Source organism: Labrus bergylta, chromosome 11 (assembly GCF_963930695.1).
Source record: "Labrus bergylta chromosome 11, fLabBer1.1, whole genome shotgun sequence".
Lineage (NCBI taxonomy): Eukaryota > Metazoa > Chordata > Actinopteri > Labriformes > Labridae > Labrus > Labrus bergylta.
This window is the reverse complement of record NC_089205.1, coordinates 3,236,280-3,255,019: the sequence shown is the minus strand read 5'-3', so window position 1 is coordinate 3,255,019 and position 18,740 is coordinate 3,236,280. Positions and strand designations below refer to the sequence as shown.

At 40.1% G+C, this 18,740-nt stretch overlaps 2 protein-coding genes across 4 annotated transcripts in view; both read right to left on the bottom strand.

Moving 5' to 3' along the window:
• Positions 1–8,267, bottom strand: part of LOC109999018 (RNA-binding protein Musashi homolog 2-like) — a 54,450-nt gene extending 46,183 nt beyond the window's left edge. For all 3 annotated transcript variants that reach the window (XM_065960581.1, XM_065960582.1, XM_020653959.3), the window contains exons 1-6: positions 8,064–8,267; positions 7,226–7,266; positions 6,990–7,071; positions 6,478–6,562; positions 5,794–5,835; positions 1,482–1,574 (exon numbers count right to left, since the gene is read on the bottom strand). In XM_065960581.1, coding sequence (XP_065816653.1) covers positions 1,482–1,574; positions 5,794–5,835; positions 6,478–6,562; positions 6,990–7,071; positions 7,226–7,266; positions 8,064–8,125 — 405 coding nt within the window. In that variant the 5' untranslated portion in view covers positions 8,126–8,267. The remainder of the gene's footprint in view (positions 1–1,481; positions 1,575–5,793; positions 5,836–6,477; positions 6,563–6,989; positions 7,072–7,225; positions 7,267–8,063) is intronic.
• A 390-nt stretch (positions 8,268–8,657) lies between these two features.
• On the bottom strand, positions 8,658–17,328 carry LOC109999020 (gap junction delta-2 protein). The gene is made up of 2 exons (XM_065960754.1): positions 17,194–17,328; positions 8,658–13,841 (listed from the first exon to the last, which is right to left on the bottom strand). The coding sequence occupies exon 2, from the start codon at positions 13,831–13,833 to the stop codon at positions 12,724–12,726; it is 1,110 nt and encodes a 369-aa protein (XP_065816826.1). The 5' UTR covers positions 13,834–13,841; positions 17,194–17,328; the 3' UTR covers positions 8,658–12,723.
• Positions 17,329–18,740: the final 1,412 nt, after the last annotated feature.

Below are 18,740 nucleotides of genomic sequence, written 5' to 3'. Positions count from 1 at the left end.
CAGACCCCGCATGAGCTCACCACGGTCCTCCTGAAGAGCTGATAAGAGTGTTTATGTGTGTGTGTGCGTGTGAGAGAGAGAGTGAGTGTGCGTGTGAGAGAGAGAGAGAGAGAGAGACACGGAGAGAGTGTGAGAGTGTGTAAGTGTGTGAGTGTGAGTGTGTGTGTGTGTGTGCATGAACCCTTCACTGAGATGATGAATTACCTGCTTATCTGGCTCAGTCCAGAGAGAGGAAGCTCTACGGAGGAGACGTCAGAGAGAGAGAGAGATGAAATGATGTCAGTGTGTCTGTGTGTGTCTGTGTGTGTGTGTGTGTGTGTGTGTGTGTGTGTTAGGCCTGTGCTCAAAAAAACTACATGGCGATATACTGCCCTGTGCTCCTTGCCAACATGTGCTCCGATGCAGATTTTACAGTATCGATAAACCGCAAATCTGTGATGGCATTGCCTATGGTGCAGTTCACAATAAAGCCAACAGGTGGCAGTGAAAACTAAACCACATGATGCAACACATGTTCCAAATCAAAACAAAAAAGCATGGATGAGAAGCTCTATGCAAAGTGAGCGAAACTGAAAGCAGGGATCAAGGGACCATTTAGGATTTTAACAATCAGCAGGTAGTCTGGAGTTGGACACAAGTCGTGCAATGTGCAAGCTTTGCTGAACACAAGGTGAAAAACTGCAGCATCACGACCAACCTCCATGTGCATATAAAGCAGCTAGCAACAAGAGCTGGACTCGCTACACAGAGCCAGTGTGTGCAGTCCCAAACAACACAAGCTTAGAAGATCACAAACTTGTGCCCGTACAGCATCTTTGATAAAGAAGCTTGAGACGGCGGCTCAATGAAATGAGCCACGCTGCGTTATTCCACTCATCCGTTTAATACAGAGTCTGTGGTGCTTGAGTAGTTTGCAAATGTAAATCAAATTCTTGCAAATTAAAGTGGACTCAAGTGAAGTGTAACCAAAATAATCCACATTATACAAAAAACAAGAGAAACAACAGAGAGGTGCTTTCAGTTTAAAAATTAAAGAACTTGAAACTTGAAATAGCAGGAGTCATGCACAAATCGTAAAAGGTTTTTTTTATCTTAGTCATAGCTATGATTTTGGCACTTTGGTTTATATGCAACTTTTTTTTTAAAGTTTGGATTTTAAATTTCAAAAAACTTACACTTACTGAACCAACAAGACTGACATCATCATGACAGACAAAAGTTGTATCTGTTCATTCAACAACACCGACTTTAGTATAATAGACTAAAAATAGTTCATACAGGAAGTACAAACATTACACCTCCATCAGAATCTGTGGTCCTGTCTGAGTTCATGCTCAGAGCTGAAACTTCAACAAGAACCACCAGCAGCACTTAAGACATCACACTCTGCTCATCACACTCTGCTCTGAATGATCACACACACGCACGCACGCACGCACGCACGCACGCACGCACGCACGCACACACACACACACACTTACCTTTCCAAACTGTTCAAAGTACACCTTCACATCCTCTATCACTGTGCTTGAAGATAGTCCCCCAACAAACATCTTCTTTGTTCTCGTCACCATCTGGAGAGAGAGAGAGAGAGAGAGAGAAAGAGAGAGAGAGAGAGAGAGAGATAGAGAGAGAGGGAGAGAGAGAGCGATAGAGGGAGGGAGAGATAGAGAGAGAGAGAGATAGCGATAGAGAGACAGAGAGAGATAGAGAGAGAGAAGAGAGATAGAGAAAGGGGGAGAGAGAGAGAGACATACAGAGAGAGATAGAGATAGAGACAGAGAGAGATAGAGAGAGAGAAGAGAGAGAGAGAGACAGAGAGAAATACAGAGAGAGAAATAGAGATAGAGATAGAGAGAGACAGAGAGAGAGAAGAGAGATAGAGAGAGAACAGCTTAAATCAATCCTTGTTGTTCAAAAGGTTTACTCCAGATAAAAATGAACTGTATCTGTTAATCCTTTTTTTCTACCAAGGACCAGGTTATCCAGCTCAGCTTGGAGAGACCAGATAGTGGAGTCAGATATCAGGTAGAGAAACATTGGGGAATGAAAGGAGGACAACAGCCTCTGTACATGGGGTTCACAAATGAACTGCTTGCCCACCAGCCCACCCAGACACTAAATCAAGATTACTTAAGGAGATCATTTGTCCACTGGGGACGCCAATATCCACACAAACTAAGAGTTATCTTAGCTACTTTGAATACAATATCAAATGTTTGATAATGATGCTTTCTGATTAAATATTTTGAAGAGTTTTACAACTCTATAATGTGTTCTTTATCGACTTTTCACCAAAATGAAACATCATTCCTGTGCAAATAAATCAGTTTATAAAATATCTTAAAATAGCAGCTTTCTTGGTCAAATGTTTTGTTTGAACATTTGAACAGTTTTTCTACATATTTGCTCTGTAGGCTACTCCAGTCTGAATCAGCCCTCTGCTGTATGCTCCTGATGTTTTAGACCAAAGTCTTCAAAATCCTACTTTAAGGTTTAAACAACTCAAACTTTGATCAGGATTAAAATCAGGATTTAACTACCCGATTTTATCGGAAAGCCTAATTCTGTTTTCCTTGTGAACGACCTGATTTTAGGATTGAATACTGTTAAATTAAACAACAGGGCTCTTGAGATTACTCGAAGAATATCTGTACAGAGATATAGGCCCTGTTTCCACCTAGCGTGGAGCGGCAGCGTCTTTTTTTCAATTGTTTCCAATGAGAAGAGAGCGTTTGCAGCATCAGGCGGCCATTTGGAGAAAAAGCGCAGAGCCCAGCGTCTTTTTTCCGAGCACTACTGAACTAGTGCTGAAATGAAAATTGTTCTATTTTTCAGAAAGGTGCTGTTGACATCTCCGGTGCTCTTTTCAAAATGATATTCCCCGTAGTTTTTTTCACCTACAGATCGTGTCTTGTACCCACATCCTCTTCTGATCAGGAGAAAAAGATTTCAACACAACGTAAAGTCAAAAGTAACAGAGCAGTGATCTTTGTCAACAGACTGTTGTCATAGAGACAAGACGGACTTGCAGCGCTTTGCTTCTCAGCACACAAAAGGAGAAAGAGACAGCCTTGTCTAAACTGCAAAACAAAAAAACAAAAACTTCAACAACGTACTGTATTTGTGAAGTTTAAACGGTGTGCAGGAGTTTGCTTGCGAATTCTAAACAATTATCCGATATTAGGGCTAAATGTAAATCACCAGTATTCTGATTGATACTGAGATCATGATTATTAAACACCACTAATGAAAAAAAAGTGAAGTGAAATAAATAAATATAAAATAATAATAATAATATTAATTAATAAAAATGATTAAATATGTTTTTTATGGTAGTGGTGATCTACTTGTGTACTATATCAACAAACACTTTAAAACATTAACCACACATCACAAAACTTACAGACAGAATGAGCTGCGTGCAACACAGTAAACGTTTCATCTTGATTATCTCGTATTCATGATTACGGGAAGACAAAATCGTATTTGAAATTGAAACTTGATTTATTTCCCATGCAGCCCTACCTTTTATTTTTGTTAGCATGATATCAAACAAATGTCAACAATTTTTGATTTTTACTAGAATCATACACGTTGTATTTTTGGTATTGTGACAAACTGTACTGCAGAAAGAATCACATCAGAGCTAATCAAGAACCCTCGTGAAAACATAAACAAATCCTTCATTATTCCTGACCAACAAACACAAAGTTTATCAAATGTTTTTTTCAGATTTGAAAAGTCCTACCCAACAACTGACAAGAGAGCAATACAACACTTGATCCTTCAGTCTCTTCAGAGAGACTTATTTAAATATGCAGAACATTAAAGAAACCATCTGTTTCTGCATCAGTGTTCAATCTTTTCACTCTGTCTGTTTCTTTGTTTGCAGATTTCTGCTCTGATACGGATCATTACATTCAATGAACAGTTATCAACTCAAATCTGCCGGCAGTCCTTCAGATTTTCTTCATTCAGTGTGTTCCTGTTCCTCCCTCAGTCCTCTCTGTTCCTCCTCCTCCTCACTTCATCCTTTCAGCAGATCATTTGAGGATCTCCAAGATAAAGACATGTAAATAAAGACGTTGAGTCTCAGAGAAGCTCTGACAGACAGTCTGTGAAACCTGCAGTCACAGCTGTTTTCAAGATGACTGTCAATTTATTATCGAGGTAAATCGATTCGTTGTTTGATCTATAAAGGATAATAAACTGGTGGAAAGTGTGGATTAGTGTTTCTCAAAGACCAAGATGACCTCTTTGAATGCAAAAAAAAAGATTCAGCTTACTCTCAGAGAGGAAAGAAACCAGAAAACAGAACAGGAATCAGACATTTTTACTTTATATCCTAAAAAATACAGAAACAGATCAAAGGTAGAGTCATTGTTCATGCAGCTTGTCAACACAACATTCAAACTGGGCCACTCCTCCTGGACTCATCGTCCTCTGAAGCGTTCACTCACTGCAGGACGTAGTATGTACATTTACTGCTCATACCTACACTGCAGGTTAGCGCACGCTAGCACAAGCTAACCACCGGTGTTTGGCACCTTCCAGTCCAACAGAAAGCAGACCTAATCAGCCAACACAAGGTTCACACTCGATATGGAACAAACTTTATCAGCATGGCGTTTTGCCTCACTATGATAATATTTTCTCTTCTTTGTCGTTACATCGACGTCTGTCTTATTCGCTGGTTTGTATCATGTCCAATTGCTGAATTGTGTCCATTCTTTAACTCAATTGTGGGCTGTCATTGGCTGGGAGGAACACACCAGCTCCACACCCAGAAATGTCACATGTCAACCAAAGTAAACCAAAAGATCAAAATCCAGGCAGAGGACACCACCACACATGTACGGAGGACCATGAGTGATGATTTGGTCACATTACTTTTTATAAGATTATATGTATTTTTTAGGAAAAAGCTTCTGACTCTATCTTTAATCAATGATCAAACTAGTAATGAATGTTAAACAAACTGGTTGATCCTTAAACTCTTTGATTATGAGAGTAAGTGAATCTATTAGGAGCTGTGATAGATATCACTATGTTAGATGTTTAAAGCCTTTAATGAATCACACACACACACACACACACACACACACACACACACACACACACACACACACACACACACACACACACACACACACACACACACACACACACACACACACACACACACACACACACACACACACACACACACACACACACACACACACACACACACACACACACACACACACACACAGCAGTGTGTCTATGAATGAAAATGTGTTTCCTGCACTAATCTTTGTTCTGAATAATTAGCTGACTGCAGGTCAGTTTAACCTTCAGGCTCTGCAGCTTTACTAACACCTAATGCCTTGTGTCTGTTTTATGTTACACACGTAGACACACACACGCACGCACACACACAAAGATCTGCACCATCTTCTGAATACAAAACAAAACCGTCACTAATAATGTGCTCAAACAGCAGTTCTGATTTAAATAAAGCTCCAACAAGCAGGAGGACAACCAGATGAGAGAGAGCTCTGACAGTTTCTCTGAAGACTTAATTAGATACCAAAGAGACAAAAAGCATCAATTAGACAAACTGGTTGAGTGTTAAACAAACTTACTGTTGGCCACAGCTTCTCTGAATTAAAACTCTTCATCTTCTTCTTCATTTCGTTTATCTTTAATCAGTCAACATGTATGGACATGGACACAACCAAACCGTCCACACCCCCTCATTCAGACAGCAGAGATATAACAGGTCAATCACACCAGAACTCGTCTTACCTTTGGCTGAGCTCGTCTGGGGAAGGCAACTTTAGGATCGATCTGCGAGAGAGAGATGAGAGAGAGAGAGAGAGAGAGAGAGGACAGACTAAATCACGCATTTGAAAAACTCGAGACAAAGTGAGATCCTGGATAGAAATAAAAGTGGATTTTCAAAGCAGAATCATTTTGATATGAATTTAGTTTTTCAAACAACCAGGCTCTGGTGATTTAAACCAGAAAACCTTCACACTGAAAAACACAGCTTTAACCACCAGTGTCTCTCTGATGCATCTTGTATTATGTTGGTATGCGTTGCTGCTCATTGTTTGTCTTAAACTTTGAAAAAGAGATTTTTAGTCTCAATGGGGTTTTCCTGGTAAAATGAAAAAAAAGAACTACTTCTCTGAATGATCGAGGTGTGAAAGCACCCTTTAAATTCAAGTATCACAGATCTGATGTATTCCAGCTCGGACGAACCACAGCGAAAATAAAAAAATGATCCCAAAAACACAAACTCCATCAGACCCTGTCACACTCTGAGATCTTTGAGCCAGAACAGATTTAAAAAAAAACTCAAACTGCTGCATGAAGCCAGTGTTCCCAGCATGCTTTGCTCCCACAGGTGTTCACACAGAGGTGTCACAGGACGGATAAATCATGTCAGGGTGTGTCATGTAATCAGAATAAAAAAGGTGAACGTACCACTTTAGAGTCTAAGTGGTGCTGCCTCTGTGCTAACACTTTATCTACGCTGGTGACGTCTGAAAACGAGACGAAGCCAAAACCCCTGCAGACACACAAAACAACATTTATTACATCAAGTTTGTCATTTTCACAGAACAGACAGACTTTACTGCACGTCTGCATCCATACTTCTTTCCTTGCTGCACTCTTGCACACTTTTTTATGTCAGAATTTTATTCAAGATTTCATTCAGACAGTCAATGTGATTGTGTAAGGTTGTTTAAACGACTGTTTACTTTCATATGTAGCATTGTGACATCCTTTTAGAAAGGCATGAAAAGGTAATAAACGAGGGGAGTAAAAGCAGGGGGGTTTTTCTCCTCAGCTCTGAGGACAATGTCAAACTGCATTATCTTTTCATTCACAACCAACACACTTTAATGTCTGCAGGGAGTTATTACACTGCAGGACACAAGCTCACATTGCACATTGTTTTCTACAGGTGTGAATGTTGATGTGATAATAATTACCTGGAGCGTTTAGTGGTCGGGTCTCTCATCACCATACATTCTCTGATTTCACCAAATTTACTGAAATAATCTCGAAGGCTGTCTGTTGAGAAACAATGACACCATTTTATAATGAGTTTTAATTCAGAAAACAGTAAACAGTGAATGTCAGAGTGATACACAGATGTCTAATGGAGGACTCATGCACTGCTTAACACAAAGAGAGAGAGAGAGAGAGAGAGAGAGAGAGGTCTTACCTGGTGAAGTTTGCCAGCTGAGCCCACCAATGAACATTTTCCTTTAGGAGGAAGAAAAACCCAGAAGTTAGTCCAGATTATTATGGAAAATTCTGACGTCGAGCTGAATTATTTTCTGTCTGCATTGAAGTTTAAAATGTAGGGACAATATGAGTCAGAAGAAAGGACAGCTCAGATCCCGAAGCCGATCAGGCAGCAGCAGCAGCCCTTCTGTCCGCTTTTGAGGAATCCCGCCAGCCTTCATTCAAAACATGCAGTGTAAACTCTTCTTTCTTATAAGAAGCAAACAACGACGGATGAATGAAAACTGCAGAGTGCAGAGGTTTTGTCTGAAAATGGTGTTGCATTCGGCATGCATTTCATACACTGTGCAGAGTTAATAATTGCTTAGTTCAACTTTCAATCTGGGTCAGGTTAGACAAATGTAGGCTACATCTTCACTGTCAGTGAGTAGTTACTAAGAAGCAGCATACCAACTCTTATTTATATGTTTAATTGAAAAAACTTGAAGCTAACCCAGTTAACTACATGCCGATCATAAAAGAACAAGTTAAATTACGTTAAATGAGAAAATCACATTTTTTTAACTCGTGTGTGTAAAGCCACAGGTATGGTAGTATTAAAACGGGAGATTTCTAAACGAGGTTTGGTGCGTCCTTCGACCCGCGCAGTAACAGCTCACATCGGGGCCGTATACCGCTAAAGGTAGGTCTGATTTTACATTTTAAACATGAGCCGCTGACCGGACCATGAAGGCAGAGGAAAGTCAAACAGTTTCTTAAAGAACAGCTAGGGTGAGACGCAGCAGTGAAATCACGCCGACAGATGGTCACCTTACCCCGGGTCTTGGTGCGGATCGCTCGGGCTTCCAGGCGAAGACTGGCCCCGGTCTCCCTCCATGTCTGCCCGGGCTGCAAGCGCTGACTGACGGACACTCGCGGACGGAGGGTCGGAGGATGGAGCCGGGCTTCGGAAGACGGCGCTCCGTCACACGTGGGATCAGTCCGTCTGCGGTCCCTCCTCCTACGTCACTGACCGACTGTGTGACGTAATTCTTCAGGCCCTGCCCCCGTTAAACGGTCAACAATCAGATGCACTGACGCGAAATGTAGAGATATGATGGGTTACCTGTCTGAAATAATAATCATTCAAAGAGCCGAGCACACCTTTAAATAAAATAGGCTTACATTTAAAAAATGAGTTCACCTGTGCTGCAGGATTGTCCAGAGGCTTGTCCAGGATTTCAGGGTCCCATGAACAGATATGCGGGCACCTCCATCACAGCCTCAGTCAACCCTGAGATGTTATTATAACCACACATTCATTACACAAATGACTCATTATAAGATTTAAATTTAGGTCGTCAACATTTTACTCTTTCAAAACACCCCTTTGATACAAATGATACAATCTTTATTTCAATGATGGATGTTATCAGAAAGTACTGAAGCATTAAAAAGATAGGTCTAATTGTATTTTAGAAAATTGATATGTAAGAGAAGAAGTTAGTATAGGCAACATAAAAGAATCCATTGAAACTCCAACACAGTGTCTTAATTTTACAAATAAACAGTATTACCTTTTAGGCACCATATTTTTGACCAAAAGTTGCTGCAAGAAAACGAGGGAGAGCACTATCTTAATTGCACAAAATCAAACCAAAACAAATAAAGAAAAAAGTGATGCCACCTAAACACTAAACAGCAACATCCTTAATCTGCAAACATTCATACTCTGCACGACCAATTGGTACAAGAGTTGTATTTTGGAAAGGATTCTCAGCTCAAGATTGTGAAGTAACTCTGGAGAAAACAGAGATTTGATCAAATAATGTGTTACACCTGAACACTCACTGTATGGTAAACAACTATATTAAGGACAGAGTCAGGAGGAGCTTAAACATACTCATAAGATGGTTTCATAAAAACATAGGAGAACTCCAGTTTTCAGACTGTCTGGGTTACAGGTGAGGTCCAGTTTATTATTCAAAGCCTTCCAGATTTGGCTGTACACTAAACATCTACCTTTATAAAACATTACTGTTACCACATTTCATTGTCTTTGGTCTCTTTCTTGCAGTTGAGCTGCAGGTTGGCTGTCAGTGTTGGTTTTGCAGGACAGAGGTAGGACCCAAAGTCAGACAGAGATCTATGTTCTAAGAGGAACAGACAGGTGCTGAATGAAAGTTGGTTAAATGTACAAAATACTGAAGTGGAAACAGGTGATGGTGGAGATGAAGTCTGAAATTTGTAACAGTAAATCTGCAGGCATGGAACAGAGACAGACTGTGACATAATGAAAATGTTTGATAATCAGCAGAGACATGCTGATTATCAACTGGATTTTTAGTGATAATTCAGATGCAATAAATGGGTTTATACCATAGAAAGAAAAACACGTTTATTAAATCTGAACCAGACAGGAGATTTAATGTTTGTTACAGAGCACTCATATTTCTCTCAAAAGTAATTTATTTTATTTTAATTATCTGTTGCCATGGAGATCAAAAGTGTACATCTTTAATCTTTAAACACTGTACATTGTTGGTTATGTGAGCAGTGACAGGACATACTGCACTACGAGCTTAGAGCTCCACCTGCAGGACAGAATGTGTCATAGCACCTGAGGAATGTTTAGCTGATCAGGGTTATAAAGGACATGCTGTGTATATTAAATATGTTTTACCCTCCGTCAGCTAACATTAGCAGACTGTAAACAGTTTGCAGATAGATGATGTGACTTCATCATTTCCAAACACGAGATGAGAGCTCAGGATGACTGATCGAGGTGACCAGTCAGCTGATCAAAACACAACATTAGACATCAAACTGTGATATTTATACATTTCATTTAACCTAATTACAAAGCACTGTCCCACCCTTTACAATAAACTAATATTAGCACATATCATTAGGCTACTGTTTGTTACCACATATGGAGCATACTGCACATGATGATCTGATGGTTTGTGATGTTTTCACATTTAAAAAAACTTTTTTCAGCGTGAGCTGGATATGTGAATAAAGAGCCAAAGTTTTCACCCTGGCTTGAGTCAGACTTCTTCCTGCCAGCCTCCTTGTACATTTTCAGTGAGAAGTCAGGGTGAGATTTGTGAACGCAGCAGGAAAATTCCCCTTGAGTGAGCAGGAGGGGGCGATGGCGTTTATATCCTGGGATCGATGTGCACGTAATGAAGCTCCTTCATTTTCTTCTCTGCTCACCAGTATGTTCTTTAAAACTCTTTGTCTCTACTGTTATAATGTCCAATTACATGTGGCACTGATATAAAGACAAAAACTGTCTTAATGTCAAAAGACTCTGCTTCTTCTGTCCGACAGTGAACATTTCTCGTGTGAAAACATTCTCAGGAGGATTTCAGGGGCAGACTTTCTGAAATCTTCAGGTTAGAGTTGTGGTGTGTACATTACTGCTGTTCACTGAATGTAAAAATGTATTCTCTGTAAGTTATTATAACTGTGAGATAGGCTGTTAGGAATAAACTGCAAAATAACAACCTACAGGCTTGTGTCATGTGTGTGTGTGATCTTTAAAAAAATAAGAAAGTTGATAATGCCTACTAAGTCCTCTTTTATCCAGATAAAGAACTCTTCTGTGTGAAAACTGAAAGGTTGACAACATGATTGTTCACAGCAAAATAAAAATAAAAATGAAGCCTAAAGAGGGCCAAAAATAACAACAGTGTCACACTGTGGCGGCTGCTTCATCACAACACAGTCAAAACTTTCAAATATCTGATTTAGGTTTAAAACTTCAGCAGCAACAGCACAGAAATGAAACTTCATCATTTCTATAAACGTGATCATTTTAAACTTTATGAGGAATTATTCCATGTCCATGCTGAAACCCAATCTGCCTCAACAATAATTTAGAAACCACTGCTGAGTATGATGTGAACAATCAACATGTGTGTTAATATTCTGTTTCATTTTAAATATCTGAATCATCGTACAGACTGAGCAGGATCATGAATCTAAAGCTGTGTCCCAACATCATCAGCTCTGCACAGGGTGGAGCATTTCTAGGTGAAGTTATTAACACGGATTAGATGAATCGTAAATTCTTTACCAAAGGTTTCTCTTTCTGCTTGTTTTAAGTCAGTTCTGTTTTCATGTTGCTTGAAAAAGTGATCCCCACAGTTGTTCTTTAAACTTGATAATGCTGTAAAACACCAGATTATTTCATCTGTACTCTTCACAATATCTCCATAAACCAGAGTTATAACTAAAAACATCTTCAGGTATGAGGAGTTATCAGGCTGTTCTAAACTCTAGGACGTGTTGGAGGCCAGTTATAAAGACAGACATTTACATGCATCAACTTGAAGACATTCATGATGTCGAGATTCCAGATTATATGCACATAAAGTGACAGAAATATCCAACATGGTCTCACAGAATCACATGAATGACCACATCTGTAATTCTCTTAAAGGATTTACCACTTAAGCACAAAATGTGTCAAAAATGAAGTGTAGTCACAGAGGAAACAGCCAGATGAAAGTGCAGACAAGAGAAGAAGAAGAAAGCCTTTGTTACACGTATTTAAGGTAATAAACAGTCGCTGTTTGGTAAAATTTAGGGACCAAATCATCTCGGTTTGGTTTAAATAAATAGAAGTAGTACTAGATGTTTTTTGCATTCTCAGGATCTCTTAATACTCTCTGTCCCAAACGCTCGGAAATACATTCGAAAAAGGTTTTTTAATTCTGCGCCCTCAGCCTGGAGTCTGTTACAGAATGACTTCAAACGCAAGGAACTGAAGTCCTTAAATGTTTTAAAATCTAAAATGAAACACTTGGAAGCAGATTCTACAGGATGTTGATGTTTTTAGCTCAACTGCTTGAACTACTGGTTCCCAGTTTATACTCATTGATAGTGTCTTGAGATCACTTTTGTTATGAACTGGCTCTATACAAATAGATTGATTGCTTATTTGATTGACTGACTTTGTCTCCTTCTCTCCTTTTGTGTCTCTGTCTGTAACTTTGTGTTTTTTGCTGCTGACTGTCTCGACAAACCTGGCTAAGTAAAGGTTGGATCAATATATATTTTTTCAAAGCTGGTTTGGGTTGAAATAATTTCCTACGTCATTTAAGTTACTTATGACGTGTGTTTTGTACGATTTATACTTTTTTGTAGCAGAAGTAATAATCAAAAGTTTTGATGAAATCAACACTGACACTTTGCCTCAGTCTTGATTGTGTAAGAGGTGAGAAAGAAATCCTTCAACTTCTCTTCACTGCTCTGCTGTCTGTGTACTTTAAGTATACTGAACTGATTTAGGACACAGCTAAAGAAACAGATTCTCCTGCTGTCTACATATTCAGAAAATGAATGTCCATGTGAAGTGTTACAGTTCTCTTTGTCTCAGATATAAAGTGATGTGTCAGCAGTTTAAAAGGTCACATTGTCTTTTTAATATTAATGTCCATGTGAAGCGTGTCAGTCCTCTTCGTCGCGGATCTAAAGTGGTCTCTCTCAGAGCCAGGACTTCTTAGTCCGTCCCATGCGGGCCATGTTGGCCAGCTTCACCTTGACCTTGTCCCTGCTCTCTGGACTCCTCTTTGACGTGCACTCGACGGTCGAGTCGGTCTCGAAGGAGATGGCCGGGCCATGTGCGAGCAGACCCCCGCTCTTCTCGGGGACCATGGCGGACGGTGTCTGCAGGACGAGCTGTCCCCTCAGAGAGTGTCGGAGCTGCAGGAGGAGGGGGTTGTGGTGGGAGTACAGGCGGATGGTGTCCCTGTCCTGACCGCAGCAGGTGGAGCATGCGGAGCATAGGATCCTGAAGATGTAGACCCAGCCGAGGTAGTGCAGCTCGGCCATGTTGAGCACGAAGCAGCCCAGGCTGATGCTGAACATGAAGTTTAAAAAGATGGTCTTCTCTGTGGCCCTGGACACAAAGCAGTCCGTCCGGGTGGGGCAGGGGTAGGTCTCGCAGCGGTACAGGTGAGGCACCTCGAACCCAAACAGGAAGTACTGACCAATCAGGAAGGTGATCTCCATGACGGAGCGCAGCAGCACGTGCAGGATGTAGATGAGCAGGATCTGGTTGGACTGACGGGTGGGGTCCTCCCCGACCTCGCCATAATCCTCCTCCAGGTACCTCTGACCCTCCCCCTCCCTGTCCCGGGGGTCCCAGTCCTCCCTGTAGTGGGGACAGTATGTAGGCACGCCCACTCTCAGAGACTCCACCCCCTCCTTCTCCATGCTCCTCTCCCGCCTCTGTCTGGATGCTCTCTGAGTCAACACCTGAGGCTTCTGCTCGCCCAGCTTCTCGTCCTTGGCGATCTTGTGAAGAACGAACACGATGTAAAAGATGGACGGCGTGGACACCAGCACGATCTGGAACACCCAGAACCTCAGGTGAGACACGGGGGCGAAGGTGTCGTAGCACACGTTGTTACAGCCGGGCTGCTGGGTGTTACAGGTGAACTTGGACTGCTCGTCGCTGTACACGGCGTCGCCCACCAGCGCCACCAGCAGGATGCGGAAGATGAGCAGCATGGTGAGCCAGATCTTCCCGATCACTGTGGAGTGGTTCTGGACCTCGGACAGGAAGCGGCCGAGAATGGACCAATCCCCCATCGCTCACCCTGAGAGAGAAGGTAAATGACACATCATTAGGGATGTTAACAGCCAGTCAGCCAGCATATCATTTTTTTTTTTACTTGTAGTAATAATAATAATAATGATTTATTTCGGTCACAAGAAAAAAACAAAAACATTTTGACTGAAAAGGTGTAGATTGAAGCTTTAGCTTATTACACCTACCCTTGTTACATACCTTATTGTTTAAGACACTACTAGTTTGGTTACAAAAAAACAAAACATAGCAGAGCAAAATTTGTTCCAAGAATTTATTTCAAAACAAAAAACAAATGAAACAAACAAAAAACAAAACAGAAGTCACACTCACAAAAAATAATCAAACCGACCTTTTAGGGCTATGGACAGGCGATATACTGTATTTATAATTATTTAACAGTGTCACAATACCAGAATTTTAATCTTAATCTTTTTTTTTAATACTTTAGTGCAGGCTGTTTTACTTCATTACAAGTTGTCATATTTCATCACAATTTTTGTTCATCCTGGCACATTTTTATATATAGTTTTTTAAACATACAAGAATACATACATGAAATGTTCCTTCACTACTCTCTTAATTTAATATAATTTAATTTACATACCTGTTATTATTCCACTTTATCTGTTTCCTTTATCCATTTACTCCAGTAACACATGAATTCATCTTCTCTGTGTCTTAGCCTATATGTAATTCTTTCCATTTCTTTAATATCTTCCACTGTTAACTTCCATGCATTAATAGAGGAGGGTTTATCATCCAGCCAGCTTTGTGTAATTTGCTTTAAGAATTTTAATCTTTGATACGATTCTAGTAAAATTTTGACAACATGGCACCAAAAATAGAAGTCTGAGGTAATCAAATATTTGGAAATTTCTTGTTTTTTTTTCAACAAATGGAGGGAAGTTCCTGCACACTGTCTAAATTGCACAAAAAACATTTGCAACATTGGGATTTGTGAGTCGGACTGCACAAATGAAAGTATGTGTTCTTATAGTCTGACGCACAAATCCCACTGTTGTCAATATAATTCATGACGGACTCATTCTTCTCTTAAGCACACATCTTATGAAATAGATGATATTTAAAAAAAAGAAGTTTCATAAGGAAGCCCTACTGAAATGTTAAACATATTTGTGCAATATTGGCAATATTCCTTTTAATACGTGTGCTATCAAAAAGCACTGAATGAGTAAAATGTGGCCGACCTAAACTTAAATCTTTTAATAATCCATTCGGTAATGGAGGTGTGGTTATGGTAATATCTCAGGGTTGACTGTGGCAGAGGAGCCCAATGAGATATCTTTTCATGGGGCCCAGAAATCTTAGAGACGCTCCTGACTCAGCCTGAACAATGAATTGGTCTGCAATGAATCATGGGATATGTTGGGTTATGAAGGTATACAGCGCATCTTTCAGCCCTCAATGAACCACTGGGATGTTATCAGTCTCTAAATGAGCCCTCTGAAGGATTTACCCTTGAATTGGGACGTAGGATGAATGTTTCCACTGGGAGGATCATGTCTAAATCAAGACCAGTGTCCTTTTATTTTTACCTCCAAATGGTCCTCAAAGGAGCGCCAGCGCTTCCTGGGAGGACAGGTTCTTGTGGGGAGGGGACCTGCCTATACAACAATTGGCTGGACGGACCTTTATGCCCCTTGAAAAGTTGATCCTGGCCTGATCCTGCTTGATAACACAGCATCACAAATAGAAGTCCTGGAAACCCAATATAGGATAATTTGTTGTGTAATTAATAACATTTTCAGGCAAACTCCTGCACACTTTCTTAATTATACAAAAGCTGTGACCTGCGGTTTAAAAGTGCTTTGAGTAGTCAGAAGACTAGTAATGTGCTATACAAGCTCAACTTCCATTTATACTTTAGACTTTGGTTGGGATTGAAGCATCAAACGTTGTCAACTTGGCAACTTTAGATTTTATGCGTTAGACATTGGCAACATTGGGATTTATCCAACGCATAAATCCGAAAGTTGGCAATGTACTTGTGCAATTACAGTAAGGCAGTGTGCAGCTTATAAAAGAGACATAATTTTTTTTAAAGCGTCAGTCCTTTTTGATAGTGGGGATCATTAAAGTAACAGATATTTTATCCTTTTAAAATGTATTGTACCAAAACCAATGGAGTAAAATGTGCCTGACATTAGATTAGGTCTTTGAATGTGTCATTTGTGTAATGGAATATCAACCCTAATTTATTAATGTGGCAATATCTCAGGGTTGATTTTTGCTGATGTGTGTGGGAGGTGGGGGTTGGGGGTGACCTGACAGGTCATCATCTGGACTACCAGACCTTTACAACTTTCATTTTTGCTCTTCTTGATGTATTGTGAATATAGCTAAATGCCTCTGGACCTACTAAAAGTCCAAGTTATAGAATATGTGCTCTATAGGGTCAGGGTGTCAGCGTAAACATTCATTTCATGTAGTTTCTAGTTTAACATAATACAGAACTCATCTTTTATACACAGCATGAACTATTGTCCAGTTTGTGTCATGGTGAAGTAATATCAGATTCAGACTTTTACGCAGCAGTGGCAGACATATTTGTAGTTTTTTCAGAAAGCAGAAACCCACCCATTGATGTCCCAAAATAAAGATCTCCAGAAAACAACTGAAATGTATTTGTTACCTCTGGGACGCGGAGTTAAACTAAATATATTGATGCATGTCCGCTTAGGGCTCCATAGAATAGGAAACAGAAGCACTCTATTGATCCCATGGGGACATTTCTGCTGAGATTGTTTTGTAAACAAGCTCAACATTTCACCCCCAACTGTCCCATCCCATGATGATGATTAACAATCCAGGGGAAGGGAAACAGTAATAGAATAATAGTGCACATAATATTGATTAAAAATACACAGGTTGATTACAGGTTGGAGAAACGTTGTTTTGGTATCAGACACCTGGATCAGCTTGAGTCAGTCTCAGGCGTTCAGCTGACATCCTATTCAGTGCATTATTGTTATAGATGAAAGACTTTTCTTTATATAATGAGGAAATAAATTCAGGTGAGGATGCTGATAAATTCAGTGAAATATTTCTGTTTGTCAGAGCATGGGAGTTTTGAATTAGGAGGTAATTCATCTAAAATATATAAATGTCAGCTTCAGCAAAGCCTTTTCTGTAACTTTAAACCTTCAGTGTTTTTCAGTGGCTTTCATTCTTTTCCACACTAAAGTTGAAACTTCACATCACACAGACTTATCATTTGTAGCTCTTTATAACTGGGTTTCTATAAATATGAGTTTTTCTGTCAGTCTGACTCCTTGCCAGACAGTTAGACAAGCTCCTCTTTTGTTTAATAGTAGAAAGTTATAAAATGAAGAACTCACCTGAATGTGTCCTTGATTTTTCCAGAATAAATCCTCACACAGTGGCCTTTGCCATGCAGCGTGCATGGCTATTTTTTTATCTTGAAGCAATGATGAGATGAATCGTGTTGAGCGTGCAGGGGGAGAATAGGCTGACCACACATATTGAGCCGCTCTGTCTGAAACTGGCATTGTGTGACGGTGCTACAAAGGCTGGCAATGTACAGTGCAACAAAGATTTCAAAACACAATGGGGGGTTCCTTTTTGAACAGCCGGGAACAGTCAAACAAAAAGAGCATGGAACGAGCTAGAAAGAGTACAGAATGCAGGCTTATGCAAAAGTTCTGTTTTAATGCAGCTCCAAAAAGTTAGACAGGAATAAATTATTCTGCATTTCTTTGTTTTCTGGATGATGCTTCAGACTAATGACAGCAGCTGAAGCCTGTGCAGCTCTCCATCCGATATACATAGAGCGATAAAACACGATTTAAACTGAATCCATGAGTACTGAAGCTGCAGGCAGAGGTGTCTCCAGGATTACTGGGCCCACAGCGTCAGTCAACCCTGATATATTACTATAACAACACCTCTATTACACAACAGGCCACATTTTAAAAGCATACAATCTGTTATTTTTTTGATCAGCATTTTTTAAAAGTACTGGGGCCATAAATTCACAAAGCCTACTAAGCACTAAGAGTCGCTCCTAGTGACACAATTCTTAGAATCCAGACATTTTCTAAGAATTTTCCCTCAACGTTTAGACTAGATCATTTTAAAGATGAAAGTTATTAACAAAGCTCCTTAGCCTTTAAGAGAGCTCCATAAGGTGTAAAAGTATTAGGAGTAGTGAGGAGGACTTTGCACAGGATGAAGAGTTTCTCAAGCTGAGGAGAAAACTGAGAAATGTTCTTTAAACACAACATGAAGAATATTTTTGACTCAGTCGGGCAGAACAGACAAAAATATTTTGTGCAGACATTTCAATCCTTCTATGACTTGTTTGAGTACAAAGTGAGACATGCATGTTGAGTTCCTCTACATGTGGTTACCTCCACAGGTTTATCTCATCACTAATTAAGGCTCTTCACATGCTGATATAACTCTCAGCATGTGAAGAAGCTGCTGCACAAGTGGGCAATCACAGCTTCTGAAAAAGGTTGTCATACCGAGCAACAGGGCTGACCACGCCTCCTCACTAAGATAAACGTTTCTGTCCATTCCTGGCTCATAAATCATTCATTAGAATTTCATCACTAGGCGCAACTCTTAGTATTTAGGAGGCTTTGTGATTACGGCCCCTAAAGTTCAGCACTTTCTCGTGTAAGAAATGTTATTACAGGGCAGCAGCTTCACCCTCAGGCATCAGTTTAATCGACTACCCTCTTAAGTCATTAAGGACAAAAATGTCAACTTTCAAAAAACTGCTATAAAAATAGTACACATTAATATTTATTTCTGCAATTAATCTTTTTAACAACTTCCGCCCTGCTCAAAACTATCAAACATTCAATCATTTTGAGGAATTTAACCCTTGGCCAGTTGCCAAGAGCTGCTTTGACTCATG

What these genes read in the sequence shown, in the direction of transcription:
- LOC109999020 (XM_065960754.1), bottom strand. Translation starts at nt 13,833, where the DNA reads ATGGGGGATTGGTCCATTCTCGGCCGCTTCCTGTCCGAGGTCCAGAAC.